General features: G+C 37.5%; 1 protein-coding gene across 1 annotated transcript in view; it reads left to right on the forward strand.

Moving 5' to 3' along the window:
• LOC125228995 (ATP-binding cassette subfamily G member 4) overlaps nucleotides 1-20,440 on the forward strand; it is a 74,295-nt gene extending 53,855 nt beyond the window's left edge. The window contains exons 2-11 of the mRNA XM_048133757.1: nucleotides 8,311-8,481; nucleotides 10,595-10,731; nucleotides 13,428-13,573; nucleotides 14,283-14,521; nucleotides 15,979-16,229; nucleotides 16,916-17,084; nucleotides 17,506-17,606; nucleotides 17,987-18,142; nucleotides 19,254-19,459; nucleotides 20,050-20,440. Of these exons, the coding sequence (XP_047989714.1) occupies nucleotides 8,311-8,481; nucleotides 10,595-10,731; nucleotides 13,428-13,573; nucleotides 14,283-14,521; nucleotides 15,979-16,229; nucleotides 16,916-17,084; nucleotides 17,506-17,606; nucleotides 17,987-18,142; nucleotides 19,254-19,459; nucleotides 20,050-20,191 (1,718 nt within the window). The 3' untranslated portion in view covers nucleotides 20,192-20,440. The remainder of the gene's footprint in view (nucleotides 1-8,310; nucleotides 8,482-10,594; nucleotides 10,732-13,427; nucleotides 13,574-14,282; nucleotides 14,522-15,978; nucleotides 16,230-16,915; nucleotides 17,085-17,505; nucleotides 17,607-17,986; nucleotides 18,143-19,253; nucleotides 19,460-20,049) is intronic.
• The last annotated feature ends 2,433 nt before the right edge of the window (nucleotides 20,441-22,873 follow it).

Genomic DNA, 22,873 nt, shown 5'->3' on the forward strand with positions numbered 1-22,873 from the left:
GGTAAATGTGTGCAAACATGGAAACAATCGTTTCTTTGATGTTTCATTAAATTTTCATGAGTTGTGAAGTTGGATAAGCATCCATCGCAAATATGAACAGCATGCTGTGTATTTGATAATTGCTTAGATACTAATCTAGATAAGTTTTTGATAAAGCAATAATGTCCGTTACTATTTTTGGATATATACAATAAGTTCAAATGGATATCTTTTCTACACTTTGTTAAATGCAATGGCCCTACTATATCATGTTTTTTATTTTGAGAATTGTATTCAATTCCAAAAACGTTTATGCTCATATTATTATAATTTTCAAATTTTGGAATATCCCCCAATTTTATTGGAAAAGTTAAATCTCTAAAATTCAATTTATTTTTATGAACAATATACGATTTAGTACAGTTTGAACGATGGTTTGTTGGGGGTATAATCCTGACAATACTGCCCATCTAAAACATTCTTGATCACTATTTTTTACATTAATAACTGCTTTTTTATTTTGAATATCTCGTGGTAACTCAATATAAGAAGAACCGCGCAACGGATTAAATTTGTTAACATTAACATCTAGATAGTTAAATTTTACTAAACCCCACCCACTGTCTTTTCTTTCAAAGTTAGATAATTTTGTTAATATATCCTTAACCACGGACTCGAAAATTTCATCCTTGTCGCTACTAGTATCAATAATATTGTTACATAGTTGGAAATCAAAAGTATTATTGATTTGTTTGCTCTCTTGTGTAAAATCGGCATTTAGAATAAAGTTAACTTTCAATGCAAAATGATTACCAAGGGAACGATCCAATAATGCAAAGATTTTATCTCTATTCTTTTGTAAAATAGTTTCAGGTGTAAAAGGTTGGTAAACTTTTTCATTAAGTAGTATTCTATAAGTGGCCACCCTATTCTTAAACGCATTCTCAATTAATTGAACATCAATCCATTCTAAGTCAGATCTTATAACATTATTTTTATGAAGATTACTGTTTAAATGATTTTTAAAATATCTTTTAGACACTAACTTTTTACATACAGAACATTCAATTTCAGCATTATTATTTGTACTTACAATGACAGAAGGGGTTGGTTTAGATGACGTTGATGATGTAGGCTCAACAGCTAGGCGACTTTTCTTAACAGATACTTCTTCTTCTTCTGTCTCTAAAACTGTAGCCGACCTTTTCAATCCACCTCCTATTTGAGAAGATCTAAAACAACGAAAACATATACATTTATAAATACTCTGATGCGAGATATAATTAAAAATATTTAAATGTTACTTCATTTATACTAACTCAAATCTTTTCGACACTGCTGACAATAGGCTTGCATCATTAAAACACCGTCAATTACATCTTCAGATACAGTTTTCTTCTTGGAATCGTTGATATAATGACCACTACATGGTGTAAAGTATGGTTTAATATCAAAATCTTCCACTAATGTAGAAGGTAACTTATTTTCTGTGTACCAGAGCCTTATACTGTTATGGAAACATTTTAAAATAAATTCTTTACTTAATTGTGCAATCTTGTCACGAGGTAAAGTGGGACCAATATGATAGTAAGTAAAAACCATTTTGGAAATGAACGTCACAAATAAGTATTACAATTATTGAAGCACGGTGGTAAAACACTGAATGATAACAATCTCAGATACCCCGTTTATATATGTGGGCTCTCCCACCTTACCATCAACGTAACAATAAGATCAAGTATCGCCTCGTTAAAAAACTATCCTATTGTTCAGCAGGTAATGGAATAATCGCTACAAGTAGAAACAAGATCCGGTCATAACAAGTTAAAACTCAACATGAAGCAGGTATTCGTTAAATGGTTTGAACATGCAGGAACATGAATATTTTAAGTGAAAATAACTTACGTCTCTCCGTGACATTGGCTCACAAGTCGGGCGGCTTCATATAACTCTTCATCTAGTTCGATTACTTCACAGAGTCTTATAAGTTCCGCATCATAAACATCACAGTTCAGAGAATCCATTGTCAAACGAGGCCGCCTCCCCACATTGAGTTTCTGCGTTAAGTAATTCAATAAAGAGTATACATTTTATAAAACAAAGAGGGTTATTACATATTAACAAATGTAGTGGACCGACTTAACACTTTTCGTCATTTTTAATGTGAAACAATGCAAAAGAATATCTTACAAGGAAATTTACTTAAATCATAAAAAGGAAAGATAAGAAATGTGAAACACTTTAACACTATCCTACTGCTATCGTTAAAAATTATATTTATCACTGTTTCTTATTATCTATAAAATATTTTACACATGTGTCCTTAGAAGCTAATTGTTTTGTAATATTATATACAATATTTCGCGTATTTTGTAATTCCAAGTCGTCTTCCAACGCAAAATACTTCAGTCTGACGTCCGCGTGCTTCCAGTGTTCCGTGGGTGGGATATTTTTGATTGTTTGCATATCATATATCTCTATTTTAATTAAGTGAGATGAATACGCCCCATCATCTTGTCCAGATGATAAATTAGCCACGCCTTCTGGCGAACTTTTGCTTACATTCGAAGACCGTTTCAAGGTTTTACACTGCTTTTTAGGTCGTTCAAAGAAGCTGTCAATATTATTTCCAGGACGTTTCTTTGCGAGGGCTTGCTTAACTTTGAAACCAGCTGTACCTTCCTCATCGGTTGAATCACCCTGATTTTCCGGGTAGTAATAGTTCTTGAAAGTATTTTCAGAGAACTGAAACAATGAAAGACAATATTTTAAACACTATTAACAATTCTATTAATTAAATACAAAGAACACTAGACGAAACAATATTATAAAAAGGCAATATGGGTTACAGTAATTTAAAAAGAAAAACATACTCACGTCCATTGTTGGATCTGTCTATAAACACTTCACTTTTAAACGCACACTCCACTTCTCTATATACCACACTAGATACAAGGAGCTCTGGTACAGAAGGCTGCCTCTACAGGAATACTTATTCAGCCTCGACTCTCTTTGGCTTTTATACTCGTAATATGGTAGAGAGCAGGGGAACGTACCATAAATCTTGTTTCAACCAGTTCATCTTATACCTGAATGCAAACAATAAACTTTTTGTCATTTTACAATACAATAAACATCTATAATAAAGCAACTAAGTTGTTACAATAAAAAATTCAAGTCACAAGAATTACCGGTGCGTTAGTCTAAAACATGTTTACACCAGTTAATGCTTTGTTAAATATGAATACAAAGTATCATGCCTTGACATGTTCGTCGAAGGATCTCTTTACCTAAAACCCGAATTATTCAAATAAACGGAAACAATAAATATATATTATCTTTAAAAATGCACAAAAGACATTTTTATTCACATAGAATTAGCCTTAAACATGTTTTAACCGGTTCTCAGTTTCTCACGTCTTAACAAGTTTATTGAAAGTATGCATTCTCTTAAACAATACACAAGTCATAAAAAATAATAATAGACATAGGTAAGTAAATTATTCAAAGAAGGTACAATAAATAAAGCAATTAAGCAAAAACGCAACTTCACAAAATTACCGAGGTTTATTCAGATACAAAACATTGAAATATATGTAAAAAAAAAAAAAAAGTTTGATAAGATGGGAAATTAACTTTTATTAAGACGTAATCAAAAATTGACTTATTAATCATATGTACAAATTTGGTAATACAACAAAGAGATGTATGATAGAAATAGGTATAAGATATCATAAATATTCGAGAAAAAGAAAGATACGCTAGATAGGATCGTTAAGTTTAGGTATTTGGATAAACTTAAATGTAACTCAGAAGTTCTTAAGTTAAAACGTAATTATAATACATTTCATAAATACCTACATTTATAGAAATAAAAATAAAAGTAGGTGAAACTCAGTTAGGTTTCATAAAGGTAAGTCTAGACTACTTAGGTTAACTAAGAGTAGGTTTTAATTAAATTTGGTTAGGTTACGAATGGAAAAGTTAGGTATTTTAATTAGGTTAGGTTAGGTTAGAATCGCAATCCATATGATCACAAAGTTATACTAAAAATTAATTATAAAATACCTATCAGTATGAGACACAAGGAAAAGGTGTGCATGACACTGCCAGGTAGCTGGGTAGGGTAACAATGGTCTAGCGCCGAGTCCAGATCGAACAATAGAAAGGGTCGGTAATCCTTTTGTGACCGTCGTGCACAAGGTGTATTGTGTAAAGAACGTATTCTGTAAATACTAGAAGGAGGCTTCTGAGAGCGTCGAGACCCAGCGCAATGAATCTAAATGGGGGCTATTAGTTTTTTTTTTTTTTTTTTTTTTTTTTTTTTTTTTTTTTTTTTTTTTTTTTTTTTTTTTTTTTTTTTTTAGGTTTAGCAAGACCATGGATGGGCGGTGGTGGGGTCCTGGGAGCAGGCCCCAGACCCGGGCTGGTAACGGGGGTATCCTAAAATCTGATTACAAAACACGTTATACTTCATACTTCAGTATGAAAGTATAAGAACTTATACTTCTACAGATCTGATGATCTTATATCTGACAGTTACACTTTCCAAATCATTAGGTTTTGAGATAACGCTATTCGGTTTAGCAGGGCGGCCTGTAAGAAGTAGAAAGGTTTGTGGTCATACTGAGACCCTTCTTACATCAAGGTATTGGGCGCAAGCGAGATAACCTTATTTGAAAGTGTCAAGGTTACTTTGGCAGCGTATGCCTTTAACACCTATACCGATGTAGTACGAAAAGAATTTCCTTCCTTACACGCTCTCTTACTATAGGCTCTTTTCTTTAAAAAAAAACTAGTGGTCTATAGACTTCCTTAGTGTTGGCGTTCAAAAATATGAACAAATAGGTTTACGAACGTGATTCTTTTAAAAAACCAACCAATAGATGTCTGTTTTAAAGTCATATTTAAAATTGCAAACGGGACTTAATCGCGTATTTACTATGTTTTAAACACTATGTTTTAACCAAGTGCGGGTAGTTCGAAAAACTCGTACAGCTAGAAGATGTTGATGTCAACTTCAGCCAGTCTGCTCCGAGACCACGGGGACAATGCCGTCCTTGAAACGTCGGAGGTTAGTGTTTAAAACATAGTGTTTAAAACATAGTAAATACGCGATTAAGTCCCGTTTGCAATTTTAAATATGTGTAAAAATCGTGAAAGTTTGAATCAGTGTTTTAAAGTCGTAGCTATATATCCCCATTCACGCTAAAACCAATTTAGATAAAGTATCAGACAGCTACAGAGTAAGTACCACTTTTCATAGCAGTTTGTATACTACAAACTATTAGTAGTAGTTAATCCCTTATTTTACAAATAAAAAAACAATGGTGACAATAAAGAAAACTACACAGGCGAACTTATCCCTTTGAGTAATCTCTTCCAGTTAATCTTTAGTAGTAATACGGACTGCAAAGTTTTTATCAAGCGTCATCCCAATCAAAACACGTGGAAATAATCTAGTTATAAACATAATTCAATTTGCTACGTCTACGTGTCATACAAAGACGATCGAGCATTATAGAGAGTTACTGTCGAAGTAAAATGTGTAGGTAATCACAGTGCATAGACTGCCATCTCTTGACACAGGCTTAAAACTTTTGAACCTCAGTTTGGACAATTTGGCCCATGTTCTTAGCTTGATATGTTTTAAAATGTCAAATATTAATATTAGCGCCATCTAGCTGAGCGTACCCCAAAGGTGTAATGCCATCTAGACCACCGTACCTTTTTCTGTATGGTACTGAGGTCCGTTTTTTTCTTAGACTTTATCTGTCTATACGGAGTTATATGTATATATCTTTGGTGTCATATAAACTAGGCAAATAAAAATATTAATAGAATAACTGATCTTTGGAGTCAGCAAATGACGCAGGCTGTGATAAGTCGGATATACATACATTACAGTAAATACGAAAAAAAGATTACACTTTTAGTACCTAATATTTCTTAAACGAAGGATTTTAAATAAGACAAAGATAAGTAGATACAGTCATCATCATCATCATCATTGGCCTTAACGTCTATTGCAGACGATTTATGGTGTAATATTCGAGAAGCACCTTTTCTGCCAACTTATTAGACCGATGCGAGACCGACATAGTCTACCGCAGGACTGACAAGAGAAGTTTGCGGAAATCGGCGCTGAAACACTTTGGCGTCGCTTCTGTCTCTTATCAGCGAGTGCAGCAAACCATGTCTCATCACAAATTTTGCGACCCTTCACAATGCATTTGGGCCACTCCGTTCATTGTTCTGCAACCTTCTCCCAGAGGCGGTAGTCAATATGGAAGGCCATCAAGTTACAGTCATTTATGCAATAATAATTTTGTTACACAAAGAAGACCTTAAAATATCTGATTTGTACAGAGCGAAAGCGTAGGTCTAAGGATTACCTAACTCGATTTGCTTTTTGTATGTCTGAATGTTCTCGTCTATAGGTCGCAATTCTCAAGATTATTACATAATATAAATATGGGGGACACCTTACAGATATCAACATCGTCCCAAACTAAGCAATATATACTATGGGTGTAAATGGTGTAAGAAAAATAAATTATTTTTATGTATACCTATAAGAAATCGATTTGTTACTGTTGGTAGGCATATAAGTAGGTAGGTATTAAATGAACTTTGGCTCGAGTAAATCAACCGTTTACCTATCGATATAAAGCAATAACGATACGACTTTAATATATAGCCAATGCCATTAGTTTATGACTGAAATGTGCCGTTAGCAGGATTATGGCCTATTTACAAGACGTTTCACGGCATCTAGCGTCAACCATTGCCATTTGGCTAGGGCGACTGAAACTTGTATACGAGTGCTTGCATCTTGTAAATTGGCCCTTAGAACCGAGTTGTCAATAGCCTTTGCATGATATGAGGCTTTTTCTAAAATAAAACTTAGGAAACTTTATTTACAGGAAAGCTGATGTTTCAATTTAAAAAAAGTCTGGTTTCTTTGAGCTCAGAATCCTGAACAAGTGTGATATTGCCTATCGCATCGTCGCTGCGTTCTTTTTTTCACTTTTAAGTAGTAAGTGAATAATCACTATTATTACCGCGATTATTAACTAAAATATTTTTTAATTTTCTTTATGTAAATTGTAGTTGTACCTAAAAAGTGAAAATTAACTAAAGCGTGAATTAACTACACGGCCATTTTGGGACATTTTTTTAAACGGATAATGTCAATGATTTTGAGTAGAATAAGCCCAAAAAGAAGTCACGATTTATAAATGTCAGATTTGTTTAATAAAACGCCTACAGAAACGCACTGAAAGGTTTCCTTTTCATATGTTTTGATACGAAACCATAAAAAGGAAACATCTACTTTGCTTTTGTATTGTATAAAATTGGAATAAAATAGGTACAGTCAGTCAAAAAAGTGGTTTACCACTTTTCGACCCTATGTGTTTGAAGTAGAGTCGAAAAGTGGTAAACCACTTTCTTAGCTGACTGTACCTGCTAAAAATCTCTCTTACCTTACTATTCTAGAAGTTAGATATATCCAAAAAGGTAGGTACCTAAAATACAGGTATACCTGGAATAAATAAAAACTGGTTACTCTATATCACTTCACTCACTTCGACATAATTCCATCCTTAGAGACGTCTTATACCTAAAGCTACAAGCTATAACCTGACCAATTAAAATTCCAATAGCACCTGCGGGCGTAGCACACTAGTGTGATAAACCTTATCGCGTCGGCGTGTCTCTATCGCACTTACAAATAGCGCACCGAAAGCCTGACGTAATTAATAAGCTTTAACTTTATTGCAGACCTGGGAACGTAGCCGAATGGCACAAACGCTCACGAAACGAAACGCTCGTAGATATCTATTCTCTATCGCTCTTGCATTACCAGACTACCTTTCGCGGCGTTTCGTTTTCATTTCGCGTCGCAGAAATACCATTCGGCTACGGCACCTGAACCGATAGCATAGTCGCGCGATAAACGAGAAAAAACATCAGGATATTCCTATCGCTCTTACAAATAAGGGGAAAGGGACGGCCTGATGTTATATCAATTTTAGATGGCTGGCAGTTCTCAACTGTGTGTTTCTCCAGAAACTTCCTGCCCCGCACAGCTAAACTGTGGAATGAATTGTCGCCTGCGGTATTTCCGGACCGATACGACCTTCAAATCTTCAAGAAAAGAGCGTGGCCGGCAACGCACCTCCAACACCTCTGGTGTTTCGGGTGTCCATGGGCGGCGGTGATCGCTTACCATCAGGCGACCTGTCTGCTCGTTTGCCTCCTAACCCATAAAAAAAAATGAATGGCTGCTTGATGACCTTATCCTAAGCAACATTTTTTTCTTTCCAGGATACAAAGAGATCCTCCATGGAGTCTACGGGCGCCTCCGTCCACGGCAGCTGGTGGCTATTATGGGACCTTCAGGCGCCGGCAAGTCCACATTACTGGACGTACTGTCCGGTTACAGGGTCACGGGTGTTGGAGGAGCAGTGTTCCTTAACGGCAGAGGCAGGATCATGAGTAAGTTGGAGACAAATACTGTTATATTAAGTCACCATATTACCATCATGGGACCTTCGGGACCCTGGCAAATCTCCTTCGACAAAGGGGGTTTTCCATGGCGTCCAAGATTCTAGCAGCTGGTGGCCATCATGGGACCCTCAAGCGCCGGCAAGTCCACATTACTGAACGTACTGTCCGGGTACAGGGTTACTGGTGTTGGAGGAGCAGTGTTCCTTAACGGCAGAGGCAGGATCATGAGTAAGTTTCAGCTAAAGACTGTTAGATTAAGTTATTATGACCATCATGGAGCCTAAGCCCCGGTGGATAAGTCTTGCTTGATAAAATATTGATTTATGGGTGTTCGCATAGTTTAAGTAGCATCATTTTGCATAAAACCAGCGTGACTCAGAGGACCGTAACCATGGCAATAACAGGCAAGAAAAAGTTGATTCACCCTTATTCGAATATCTAGGGCAGTTTCTGTCGGATTATGACAATACTAGCTTTTGCCCGCGGCTTCGCTCGCGTTAAATTCTAAAATTGCGGAATGCTCCATACAAACTTCCACCTCCCGTTTTAGGGAAGTGGGGGGTTGGAAAGAGACAAAAAGTAGCCTATGTCACTTTCCATCCCTTCAACTATCTCCACTTAAAAAATGACGTCAATTCGTCACCCCGCTTTGCCCTGAAAGATGGACAAACAAACAGACACACACACTTTCCCATTTATAATATTAGTATGGCCATAAGCCTTCGGTAATTGTGTCATATACTTGAAAATTTCGACCCTTGCCGCCGTGACCAGTTGGCCGAGTGGTTGAGGCATCCGTGGCTATAACGGAGTACGCTGGTTCGAATCCAGCATTGGACACTTGGAGGCTTTGGTCATTTTTTCTTTGTATATGACATTAATTTCAGTTTATTAGTATGGAAGTATGGATTTATCTCAAAACAGATTTAACATAGCGAACTGTCTTCGCCACAAACAGTTTGCAGAAAAAGGCCTTTGTATATATTTAGATTAGTAATTATGACTCATAAGAAACCTTTACCTCTTACTCGTAAATGTTGTTGGCCTTGAATCCGGTTTTGTATTTTATTTTTACAATCGCACTCACTCAAACAGCACAACACAACACCCAGAGATAATCCAAAGACCGCATCACTGACATGACATTTAAATTTTATTAAAGGTTTCAAATAAGTTATGAGTAAAAAGGTTTTTCCAGGTAATAGTAAATTTATGCAACAGGCGTTTAATGGAGGTCAAAAAAGACGAGTGGCGTGGGTAATAATTTGAGGCGAAGACGAAAATTGTTAATAAAGACGCCACAAGTATTTTTTGACTCAGTTAAACACCGTTGCATACAATACTTTTTCTACGACCATACACTTAGTTTTTAATACTTTTCTAGAATAACTTTCGAAAAGGTTTGCACTGTCAGCGAAGCTTCCCAAAGCCATCCCGCGCACGCGCGCAGTATCATTATAACAATTCGTTGCCATGGTTACAAAGCCAAACAATGCATTTTCAGTTTTTTCGTTACTTCGCGCATGCGCGGAAAGCTGGCGGACGCTGGCTTTGTGGAATAGACTTTTATGTAGGGTTTTAAAGATCTATGCACTACCCTGTAAATGACGAATTTCGGGAGTAGAAAAACTATTAAAACGATGATTTAAATATTTCTCCTTAAATCGAAATTCGCTAGTCAGTCTAAAATAAGTTGGTAACGATTTATCCCTTGGAGAGGCAAGGCTATCAAAATCTGGCACTTATCTTGGCCTGGCTCTAAGATAATATAATTTATTAGTTGATCATCCCGCCATCTTCTGCTCCATCTGCACCATCAGATGATGTGAAAATTAAAAAAAAAAATACTTTTTATAATTCTTTTAAATATTTTTGGAAATTTTATGAAAGCTTCACAAGAAATATATATCATTTTAGTAAATGGAAAGTTTCAATCTCTATACAAAAACAAAGAAAGTTTCAAAATGTATCTTGAAAATTATGCAATTTTTCAAAGTTTCCCTCGGGACGACATCAATCCTTGGGCCTGCTCTCTTTCTCCCTTGTCGTCTCAAACCTTTCTTGTGGTGCAGAATCTTAAGTTCGATATTTGAAATTGCAGAGCAATTCAAGAAGATGTCGTGCTACATTCAGCAAGACGACCGGCTGCAGGGGCTCCTCACTGTCGGCGAAAACATGACCATGGCCGCCAGCCTCAAACTACCCACCAGGATGGATCGCTACGAGAAGGGGGAGATCGTAAGTACTTTCTGAATTTTAAATTAGAAAGAGTTTTAAAGAGGAAGAAAATTTGATAAAACTGAGTTGGGCGGGACATGTTGCTAGGCAGAGTGATGGCAGATGGACTAAAATGTTAACGGAATGGTGGCCGCTTAGAGTAAGAAACGCTTGGCATCCGTTAGCTCGTTGGGTGGACGACATTCGGAAAACTGCAGGTCACAATTGGATAAGACTAGCTCAGGACCGGGACAAGTGGCGTACTAGTAGAGAGGCCTATGCTCAGTGGGTGGGTTTTATATCAGCCCTTAATCGCCCAATGAGCATAGGCCTCTCTTCTAGTACGCCACTTGTCCCGGTCCTGAACTAGTCTCATCCACTTGTGACCCGCAATTTTCCGGATGTCGTCATCATCACCAATGATGATGGTATTGATGATAAAATAATGGAGTTAAGCTGAAGAAAGTAGAGCTAATTTGACTTTTTTTATAAAGTATTAAAAAAAGGTTAAATGCTAGTAAAGTAAAATATGACAGAAATTCGAGTTGTGACTTGGTGAGACTAACTAGAGGTAAGAGATTACTTTCATTGAAATAAGAACGTTGCAGGAATAGCACATACCTAGTTCAAATTAAAAAAAGAAAACGTTCTGACCACTAACCTAACCCCTCGTGATACTGACTGAATTTTTGTACAACATTTTTAGTTACAAATTCTATGAACTACTTAAATACCTAAATAATATGTTGCTCAGTCATGTGAAGTTTCCAAGTTAAGGTAACTGTCCCGTATTACGGGAACTTAAGACGTTTCCTACTTTGAGTGAGGATTGTAAAAAAAATGTGAAGTTTCTAGTCGTGTTAATTATTTTATTTTAAGGATAAGTCTTCTACAATGGATTTAAAACACTATTTTGCATCGTAACTTCTAATTTATAGAAATTACCGTTGTTTTACTTAACCCTTAGTTTGCCCATTATTCCGGGATACAATTTTGGTATGGCTTCAATTCCGGGAGTCGTTGTACGTAATTACGGGATAGCTTTAAAGTCCACGTTGTTGAAGCATAATGTAAAAAAAACGAATTAAAAATATTGTTTAAATAAATATATAAATGCACATATCGTTTTGATAGATGCTTATACAGAGTGTATTTTTTATAATTGGCAATGTTTTGATGGGTTGGGGTGGGATGGGAAATATGATATTTTACGGTATAACTATTGTATGATATAATGACAGGGTGTATATAATAAGTTTTACTGTCTGTCTAAGGCATCGCTTTCGAATGGATGAACCAATTTAGATTAGGTTTTTTCGTTTGAAAGCTGAATTAGTCGAGAGTGTTCTTAGCCATGTTTGATGAAAAACGCTTTACAATGTCGGGGTTTTTATTTTCAAAATTTAATTTCAATCCAGAAGCTATTGCCGGTTATAAAAATTGCACGGTACTCGTGAAAATTTCAGTTTTTTGGTACTGGTGATCACTGAGCTACACCGTATACATATATGGTGGTGATACGTTATTCAAGTATCTGCATATAAATAAATAGTACTCAATAAATAAATATTATAGGCCGTTCTTACACAGATTGACTGTCTGACTAATTTGTACTATTTTATATTTATATATGTCTATCCGATTATGTATTATCCTCATGTAAATTTTAACTTTCTAGTAGTAATAATGATTGAGCTAAATCGTAGACGGACAGACTGACTGACGGACAAACTAATATGCGGTATAAAGATTTTTAGCTAACTAAGGAAGTTTAAAAACATAATAGTCGGGTCTCTATACCTTATTTTGTGTTTTTATATTTTAATATACTTTATATAGGCATACCGGAATAAGATACACTCATATAAAGTCGTGTACTTAATTACGGCAGTCAAAACGAAGGCTATATTAAAAGACAAACAAGATTTGTTTCTTAGTACATTGGAAGATTATATAACAATTATACTCAAAACATCGAAATAAGTAACCTTTGTGCTTTAATTTTGTGAAATAAAACAAATTTAATGTCGATGCCACACTCCAATATTTCGCACGTATTATACTCAACGAGTATACATTTCGTACTCAATTATGAGACTAAAATCTAAAAAATATATGTACCGTAATTATGTCACTATAATCTGTAATCTTTACTCAATAAATTTACATCAAATATATAAATATACTTCACCGCAAATAGTAATAAAACATAAAAACATTGCGGACTGTGTTTGCGTTATTCCGGGATACTCCCGCAATTATGTACACCGCGTCAAAATGGTGTACATTATTCCGGGAGCGGGTATTTTAATTAAAATATGCTTTAAATTCATTTGAAAAGATGATATAAATGTCTTTTAATAACTATAAGACAATTATGATACAAATTTAATATAAATAAACTTACCCGCATCACAGTAAACCCTTAAGAAGTTCCGCTGCCGCGTTAAGCTCACCGTCAAACACGCCCATAGAAACCACTGCGTGGTTGCGACTGATGCGTTTGGAGGTACCTCACGGCTTCAAAAGATATGATAGATATTCGAAAATCGACTTTTTCGGTTCTATTTGATCTATAGTTAATAAAATACTGCCTTAAATTAAGATTTTACTGATAGTTTCCTTATTTTGCGACAAAAACCAAAGTATCCCGGAATAATGTACCACATTTTACTATCCCGGAATAGTGTACAGTTACCTTATATTCTCGTTTTCAGATAGAAAATATCCTCACGAACCTCGGCCTCTATGAACACTCCAACACCCGCGCTGCACAGCTATCCGGTGGACAGAAGAAGAGGCTCTCAATCGCCCTGGAGCTTATTAACAACCCCCTTATTATGTTCCTTGATGAGCCCACTACGTAAGTTGCTCATTTCAAAATAGCCATGTGACGTTGAAAACGAATAAACATTTTAGAAATTTCGAGAAGTTAATTTCATAGGGCCAATCATATATTGCATAATCATAATCAAAATATCGTTTATTGCACCATAGTAAAAGGTTGATACACAACATTATAAAGCATCACATGGACCCCAGTAGGGTGTTGCAAACAAGTTCCCAGACTTACGCTAAGTACTTAGGATAATCAAATTTACTTACATGCTATATTTGAAACATAGGTGCTTAAATACTTAAAATTATGGTTAGGTACTTCAAAGAATTCTGCTTAAGGAAAACGACGTGAGTCTTAAGAAAGAGTCGTCGCATTAAAAAAATGGCTTGTGCATGCTTGTGCACCTTAAAATACTTAACTACATCAAAAATAAGGATCAGTGAAAAACAGATTTAAGAAATACAGCGATGTTATTGTTTAGCAATATCATCACAGCAGGTTAAACGACGTACTGACACTGAACTACCATGACAAATACGAACGTTTCCGGAAAAATACGAGGGAAAAGCTTTTCGCATTACATCTGTAAGGCCCAATTGCACCAATTTCTTAACTCGGGGTTAGTGGGCTGTCATCTGTCAAATTCCATATAAAATGGTGGGTTAACCCTCCATTTTCGTTGGTGCAAGTGGCCATAAGAGATTTAGATGCACCCCTAATCTTAAATTTTCAGAGGCCTCGACAGTTCCTCGTGCACACAAGTGGTGCAACTCTGCAGCAACCTCGCTCGGCAAGGCCGGACGATCATCTGCACAGTCCACCAGCCTTCAGCCTCGCTGTTCGCTCTGTTTGACCAAGTGTACGTGCTGGCAGCGGGACAGTGCCTATACCAGGGCACCACGCAGAACCTAGTGCCGTATTTGGAACAGGCTGGCGTGCCGTGCCCTATCTACCACAACCCAGCTGACTATGGTAAATAAGTCTACCTGCTCTAGATAGTTAGGACATACAAGTAGTCTAGTAATCTCAACAAACGGGGCTGAATGATCATCTGCACAGTCCGCCAGTCCCTTTAGCACAACTTGCCTCGCGAGTCCATACATCAAGCGCGACTTCAATTATGACTCGCGCGCGACAAGGCAAGTTATGCTAAAGGGTCAGCTTTCAGCCTCGCTGTTCGCTCTGTTCGACCAAGTGTATGTGCTGGCAGCGGGACAGTGCCTATACCAGGGCACCACGCAGAATCTGGTTCCATACTTGGAACAGGCTGGCGTGCCGTGCCCTATCTACCACAACCCAGCTGACTATGGTAAATAAGTCTACCTACTCTATAGATAGTTAGGACACACGAGTTGTCCAGTCCAGCGCCCTTCGGCCTTGCTGTACTTCTTATCTCTGTTGATGGGCCATAATAATATAATGAACATAATATGTAATTCTTGAGACTAAGAATCCTCATTAAATAATATTGTGAGTTCCGTTTGTATGACATGACAGTAATTAAAGTGGTAATTCATATAACAATTAAAGTATGTCTTTCCCATCACGGAACAATGGTATTCCGGACCTTTGGGAGGCGTGCGCGGAGCCGAAGCCAACGCGTAGAGGCCCTTTCGACACTTTAATGAAATGTAAGGGGTACACCGATCGGATGTTGCCCTTGCCCATATCATGGGACACACGCAGAGGCAACACCCGCCAGGGTGTAAGGACTATTTGAGAGTTAATGGAATCTAAAATAATTAAAGTTATTATTATAATAAATGATTACTTACCTCGAGCTTGCTTATCAAGTGATCAGCTCAGCTTCGAGCATAGATAGGTAATTAATTATAATTAAATAATATTACAATCATCGACGGTATAACTGGGTTATTCAACTTTCTTGTGAACAATAATATTCATTTTTCCCAAATTTTACCAAATAATTAAAACATATAATGGCCAAGCTGCATATAGACTATCTAGTCTGAACTGAACAAATTCAAAGCTTGACACATTTCCTAGAAGGCTAGAATCTATTTACATAATAATAGTTTATTAAAGCGTAAATGTAATTAAAGGATCATTAACCGTTTCTAATTCAAGTTAAGTATCAGCCTAGTTATAGGATAAGTACTTAGGTATTTCATTTGCAAAACATGTACCTAATTATAATTACTTAACGTCACGCAAAGCATGATTTCAGTCTATAATTATGACTTAGCATTGGAAGTATCATCCTACTTTGTAATTTTGCTTCTGTTTGCAATATTCTAGTTTTTAGTTGACGACTAGGTAGCAACTAAAGTAGGCCAGTTACATATTCATCCATAACTGCGTCGTTTGTACTGTCTTACAGTTAATACAACTAGGAACAAAACTTTTAATAGACTTTCATTTTCACTCTCGTTTTCTTTTTAACTAACCAAATTGTATACGTATTTCAGTAATCGAACTAGCGTGCGGAGAATACGGCGAAGACAAAATCCAACTCCTAACAACGAAATCAGAGAACGGCCGAGCGCTGACGTGGTTCGACAACGCGGATTCCATCCCCACCATGGAAGCCTTGAGGAAACAGTTCCCCCTGAGCGTGTTGAAGGCTCAGGACCAGGGGACGGGCAATGAGGAAACCCCACAGTCTAACCAGAGATCTGTGCTGATCAGGACAGGGTTCCTGAAGGCCAAACGAGATGCTGTGAGTATTCTGTGTAGTATATTTTTGTAGCACAATAAGTTACTGGATTCATCACCAAGTAGAAAACCAGATCGGCTCAAAATACCTGGGAATGAATGGTCCCACCATAAAAGTGCTAAGGAAGCAGTTCCCCCTGAGCGTGTTGAAGGACCAAGGCACTGGCAATGAGGAGACCCCACAATGCCCCACAGTCTAACCAGAGATTTGTGCTGATCAGGACAAGGTTCCTGAAGACCAAACGAGATGCTGTGAGTATTTTAGTGTAAAATAAATAAAGATTATAGGACATTCTTACACTAATTGACTGAGTCAAGAGAGTTTAAGAAGGCTTGTGTAGTGGGTATGTACTCAGAGAACAATATTAATAGTGCTGTGCTGAATATTCAGGACAGAAGGATTAGAAATGAGGAGCTTCAGTCTAACCAAAGATCTTTGCTGATTGATAGAATGTGCCAATCGTGATGCCCTGAATATTTTATATGGGAGTCCTTAGAAAGCATCCAGTAATGAGAATTTTCCATGGTCTAACCAGTGGTTTGATTGCTTCTAATAACCTGTAATCCCATAAAACCACGACATCGAAGCAGTTCACGCGTATTACCCCCAAAATAGGTCGGTTCTTAAGATTTAAGGTGTTGAAATAGACAGAAACAGTTTTATATTACAAATTACCTATTAAATTCCAGACCATGACCCACATCCGCGTGTTAGTGAACATTCTGGTGGGCGTGATGCTGGGCTGTCTCTTCATCAACGCGGGCAACGAGGGTGCCAGGGTGCTGGAGAACTACAACCTGCTGTTCGCCATCCTCATGCACCATATGATGTCGCCGATGATGCTCACTATTCTTACATGTAAGTTTTTAAGATTATTGACACCGGACTTGAGACTACAGAACTTCCTCAATTTGACTCTGCTCTTGAATTAGTGTACTGGTCATTTTCGCCATTTTATCGGTCAGTAATTTTGGCCAGCGCAGCGCGCCATCAGTGCAGCGCGAGGCCGCACTGGCAGGGTCGCCATGTGATCTTTAGAGTAAATGAGTACAATTTCGGTTGGCTGTTATAAGTAATGAAGCTATGCACGTGTGTGATACATTGATCCCGAATAAAGTTCGTATGCCCTAGCACACAAGAAGGAATTCTGTACGCTCGTCTATACCCCTCTTAAAATGTTGGTGACCTATTATGGTCACAGGTTTGGTTCAACTGATTTCTAAATATTGTGGGGACACCTTTTTATATGTATATTGATCTTTAATTATCTTTTTTTCAGTCCCATCAGAAATGTCCATTCTGTCCAAAGAACACTTCAACAGATGGTACTCCTTGGGATCCTACTACATCTCAATAACTCTCGTCGACTTGCCAGTATCTGTAAGTATCAAAATATTAAATGCTAATTTATTCTGAAACTCTGATAAGTACCTACTCGTAATTATACCGATTTAGCTCAAGAAAAAGGCGCGCGCGAATTTCAGAAAGTCTAAAGCCCACTTGCACCAACCACTTAACTCAGGGTTAGCGGGCTGTCATCTGTCAAATTCCATATAAAATGGTGGGTTAACCCCCGGGTCAACCCGTGTTGATGACTCCATTTTCATGCACTGATCCAGGGGGTGGGGGGGGCCTAGGCTCCGCGCTTGGGATCCGCGCTTGCCATTTTCGTAAATGCAGGTGGTCCTAAGCGAAATGATAGGTTTGTAGGACAACTTTTTATGTACCTATAGCTTTAAAATAAAAATATCTCGTTCCAGATAGTGTCATGCTTCGTGTTCAGCGTGATAGTGTACATCATGTCTTCTCAGCCGCTGGAGCTGACCCGTTTCGCCATGTTCTTCGCCATCTCCATGTACACTGTTCTGGTGGCGCAGAGCTTCGGGCTCATGATCGGGGCTGTCTTCAATGTGGTGGTGAGTTATCAACTTATTTTTTTTTTACTAATTGCTGTCTGGGAGTCAAATGTGCTCACGCGTCGAATCAAACTTTCCCTCTTCGAATCCATAGTGAAATCTGTGCTACAGTTTGGCTGCGAAACGTGGAGAGTGACAAAGGGCCTAACGAAAAAGCTCCAAGTATTCGTCAACAAGTCCCTGAGGTCGATCCTTCGCGTTTTCTGGCCAAACACTATCCGAAATCAAGACCTGTGGAGTATATGCTAGCAAACACCCATTGACGAGGAAATCGCGACACGAAAATGGAGATGGATTGGACACACTCTTCGGAGAGGGGGAAGAAATAATGCGAGCATTGCTTTCGACTGGAAACCGCAGAATGCAAGCCGTGGCCCCGGGCGCCCTGTTCACTCATGGAAGCGGTCCGTCGAAAATGAGCTACGAGCGGCTGGTCTGAGCTGGAGCGAGGCCACGAGGGTCGCTGAAGATAGAAAGGCGTGGCGCGAGCTTGTGAAGGCCCTTTGCACCTCTGGGGTGCCTTAGGACTACAACAAACAACAACAATTGCTACAGATTAGCCGAAGCGTGCCAAAGGAAGACGCAGCTCACGATGAAGGTCACCCAGAAGCCTGTTCACTTGATTTTGAGGTTGCCGGGTTATGCGTTGGGAAATTATAAACGCTGGCAGTGAAGTAAAGGAATTCCACTCCTCAGTAGTTATGATCTTCTCAGTTGAATTATTCAACTGCAGACAGTGGTCAGACATAGTTAAACCTCCCGTCGCCAAGAATACAATTGTTGACGCTCCGTGAAGCTGACGAACAATACGCAACTCTGTCGCACCAATAAGGAGAGCGGTAGAGAGATATGATGTTACTCTTGGCTTCAGATCCTGATATTAATACTTACTCGCTACTACTCGTAATCACTACATCACAAGCTCCCACGTATACATTTTCTCTCAAATAGGGCTCTTTCGCTACAACACAAAAATCAATATCTAATCTGTGGGTCATTCAAACTAAAATTTGACACGTTGTAACGAGGAAGAGCATATTTGAGTGACAATCCTTGCTAATTATTTAAGAATAAAAATATCTTAATTTATGTATCTAATTTTAATCTTCAGAACGGCACATTCCTGGGCCCGTCGCTCTCCGTGCCAATGATGATGTTCGCCGGTTTCGGCGTGACGCTGCGAGACCTGCCTTCCTACCTGTACTGGGGTTCCTATGTCTCCTACCTGCGGTATGGGCTCGAAGGGATGATCAACGCCATCTATGGGATGAATAGGCCTGTGCTCGATTGCGAGGATGAGCTTTATTGCCATTACAAGTGAGTAGATACCAAAGATTTGAAATAGGTATTATCATAAAAAATAATCGTATGCACGTACGTATGTGGAATACGGGTTGCCAATGTTGCCACCTCATAGGCTACCCTAATTCCTAACATTGCTAACTATTCGATTTAGCTCTCATTGACCAATGTTTTCCGATACGATCTATTTTTCGCTCGTAATGCTCATCCTTTTTTTTCAAAATTGTCCACCCCACTTGTTTTGTAACATGGGTATTTTTTACGCGATTCATACTCACAATCGCGAAGTCTTTCGATCCTGATAGGAGAAAAAAATGTCCCAAGGTTTCCATACATTTTTCAAACCTTTCATTCCGTTACCGCCATACAAAATGTATGAAAAAATGGTAACGGAATTGAAAAAAAACCTTGGGGACACCTTTTTTCTCCTATTAGGATTGAAGGAGCTCGCAATTCTGAATGGAAACCACATAAAAATTTTCAAATCCAAAAAAGTGGGGGGGGGACAACTTTGAAAAAAATGGCCCTTTCGACACACGTATAGGCCCAATTCCTTCGCAAAATATGTCAAGCTATCCTTAAACTTCATATTTCTCTCTTTCCAGGTATCCTAGCAAGTTTTTGAAGGAGATCGCGATGCGATCCGACATGTTCTGGTGGGACATCCTCGCTCTCACCATCAACGTCGTCGTCTTAAGGACTTTGGCCTTCATATTACTAAAGTGGAAATTAAACGCTGTGCGATAAAAAGTAATTATAGTCAAGGTATTTAATATAGATGCGGACAACGTGCCATAGATATGTATACACCAACGGTTATTGTTTAGGCACTTGTTCCTCCAAAAGCGAGGAAGCGATGAGCTATTGGCGGTAGACACGAACAAAAGATAGTCGCTCCTGTTTTTAGGGTTCCGTAGTCAAATAGGAACCCTTTAGTTTCGCCATGTCTGTCTGTCCGTCCATCCGTCCGTCCGTGGATAATCTCAGTAACCGTTAGCACTATAAAGCTGAAATTTGGTACCAATATGTATATCAATCACACCGACAAAGTGGTAAAATAAAAAGTGGAAAAAAATATTTTGTTAGGGTACCCCCGCTATATGTAAAGTGGGGACTGATTTTTTTTTTCATTCCAACCCCAACTTGTGATATATTGATGGATAGCTATTTAAAAATAAATACGGGTTTACTAAAATTGTTTTTTGATAATATTAATATTTTCGGAAATAATCGCTTCTAAAGGAAAAAAAAAGTGTGTCCCCCTCTAACTTTTGAACCATATGTTTAAAAAATATGGAAAAAATCACAAAAGTAGAACTTTATAAAGACTTTTGAACTTTATAGGTTCAGTAGTTATTGAGAAAAATACGGAAAACTACGGAACCCTACACTGAGCGTGGCTCGACACGCTCTTGGCCGGTTTTTTTGGTATAGCTCATAGCCGATAGCGTTTGGTGGGACCAGTGCCTTTTATGCGGTAAGGTTCCGGATACATATTGGCACTTTGCTTCATCCATATTATTAAATATGACCTTGACTGTAAATGTTACTGTGAAAGGTTGGGTAGTAGTTCTAGATACCAGTCTAGTTCTAAATTTTGCAAGTGACAATTCTTTAATTTAAGTAAAATGCCTGAAAGAACTGGTAGCAAGTAGTTAGTGAAAGACAAATATTTAAGTGTCATTAGAAATAAGTAAGTACATTTTTATTTTTTTATCTTGTGTGATGCACAAAAGGGACAGAAAATATGACTAAAAGCTGAAGCTGAATGAAAATAAATTATACATTCCATGATAATAATTTAAACATGAAGAAATGTTTATTGTAAGGTTTATTCCAAAGGAAATGTGATGGTTAAATTTTTAATCTGTGATATTATTCCATGATTTTTTTGGAACTGTTCTGTGTCCAATTATTCAAGTGTCTACTACAAAGATTGTCTCCCTGTTTTGTCGTGCAGACATTGAAGTGTCTAAGAATTATAAATGCATTTTAATTTTTTTGACACTTTTACAGCTTTGATATATTGATTTTCCAGCGACCGCCAAATACGTTAACTAAATCAAGGGGCTACGCTTAGCTCAAAATAACTTAAAATTATTGTGAACGTATAAAATTCCGATAAGGTGCATTTTGACCACCAAAAGCTTGGTCGCTCGGTATTTAACATTTTAGCTGGGTTAGTTAACGTATTTAATTTATTGATAAAAGGCCAAACTTTGTCAAAATACGCCTTATAACTTATTGTTTACATGGTGGAGAAGCAAGGATTAAGGTTAGGTTTCAAATCGCTAAGAAATGCTTGCCCAATTATACTTCCAAAGATTAAGTGGAATTATACCTCTTTTACTATTAAGTGTTGAGTAGAGTTGAGGCTCAGGTCACATGTTAAATAATATACGGATAGGTATATTCGTTTTATTTTAATGTATACGAGACGAAACATGTTAAAGTAAGTAGCAATAATTTTTGAGCGCCTAAAGATATACAAAGAAACATTTGTAGACATTAAGAGTCTTACTTCCTTCGCCACAATACTGTTTCCAGACAATCTTAAGTTACTTTCTCAACATTTGAAAATATACTTAACCATTCAAATGCCTGAAACAACTGAAGGTGTCATGGTCAACTATAAGTGTTTTGGCGTTCGCTGTCAAAGTAACTTTCACACTTTTCAAGGGTTTGCGTTAGGACGCTTGCGCCCTTGGCGTATGACGTTTTTGTTTATGGCGTCAAGGGCTCAAAGGGTCAAATAATACGAGTGTAACTTAGATTGCATGGTGACCAGGTTCATTGACTCTTTAATAATTAATTGGTTAGTTAAAAATATTAGGTAGGTCTAAGTTTATGTTTTACATAATTCAATTGTACCTACATCGTCTGTAGGAGTGATGTATGCACAAATATGTGCTTATTTTTTATGTTTTTGAAATTATAGTTATATTAATTAGCTGCTCAATTACATTATTTATTATTGAATAGGTTAAAATATTTATAATAAGGGAACTTGACTTATTTTTATAATTTTTGTACAAAAAGTACGTTTCCTGGTAACTTTTATAAATAGGTATCAATAAACATTAAAACCCATAATTGTTTCTTTTTATTCGGGCAAAGGGAACATTTTAAATGTCATAAATTTAATGCCATTCAATCGAAAAATTTACTTTAAAATCTTGAACGTAAATTGACCTATATGTATACTATTTGTGAAAAATCCGTAGGCTATGTAGATTGTAGGTTTACCACGAATTAGACTCTGACATTTTGCCTAGCGGACTATGCATGTATATTGCATAGTACGTAGTACGTTTGGCCTTTGGCCAGTGTGTGCGAGCGAGATATATAGAAAATAACACAGGACAAATGGCGGCACATCAGTTTAGCGCTGAGTGAAATGTGGAGGGGATAGCTGCGCATGGGACGCAT

This window comes from Leguminivora glycinivorella, chromosome 1 (assembly GCF_023078275.1).
Source record: "Leguminivora glycinivorella isolate SPB_JAAS2020 chromosome 1, LegGlyc_1.1, whole genome shotgun sequence".
In the NCBI taxonomy this organism is placed as follows: Eukaryota; Metazoa; Arthropoda; class Insecta; order Lepidoptera; family Tortricidae; genus Leguminivora; species Leguminivora glycinivorella.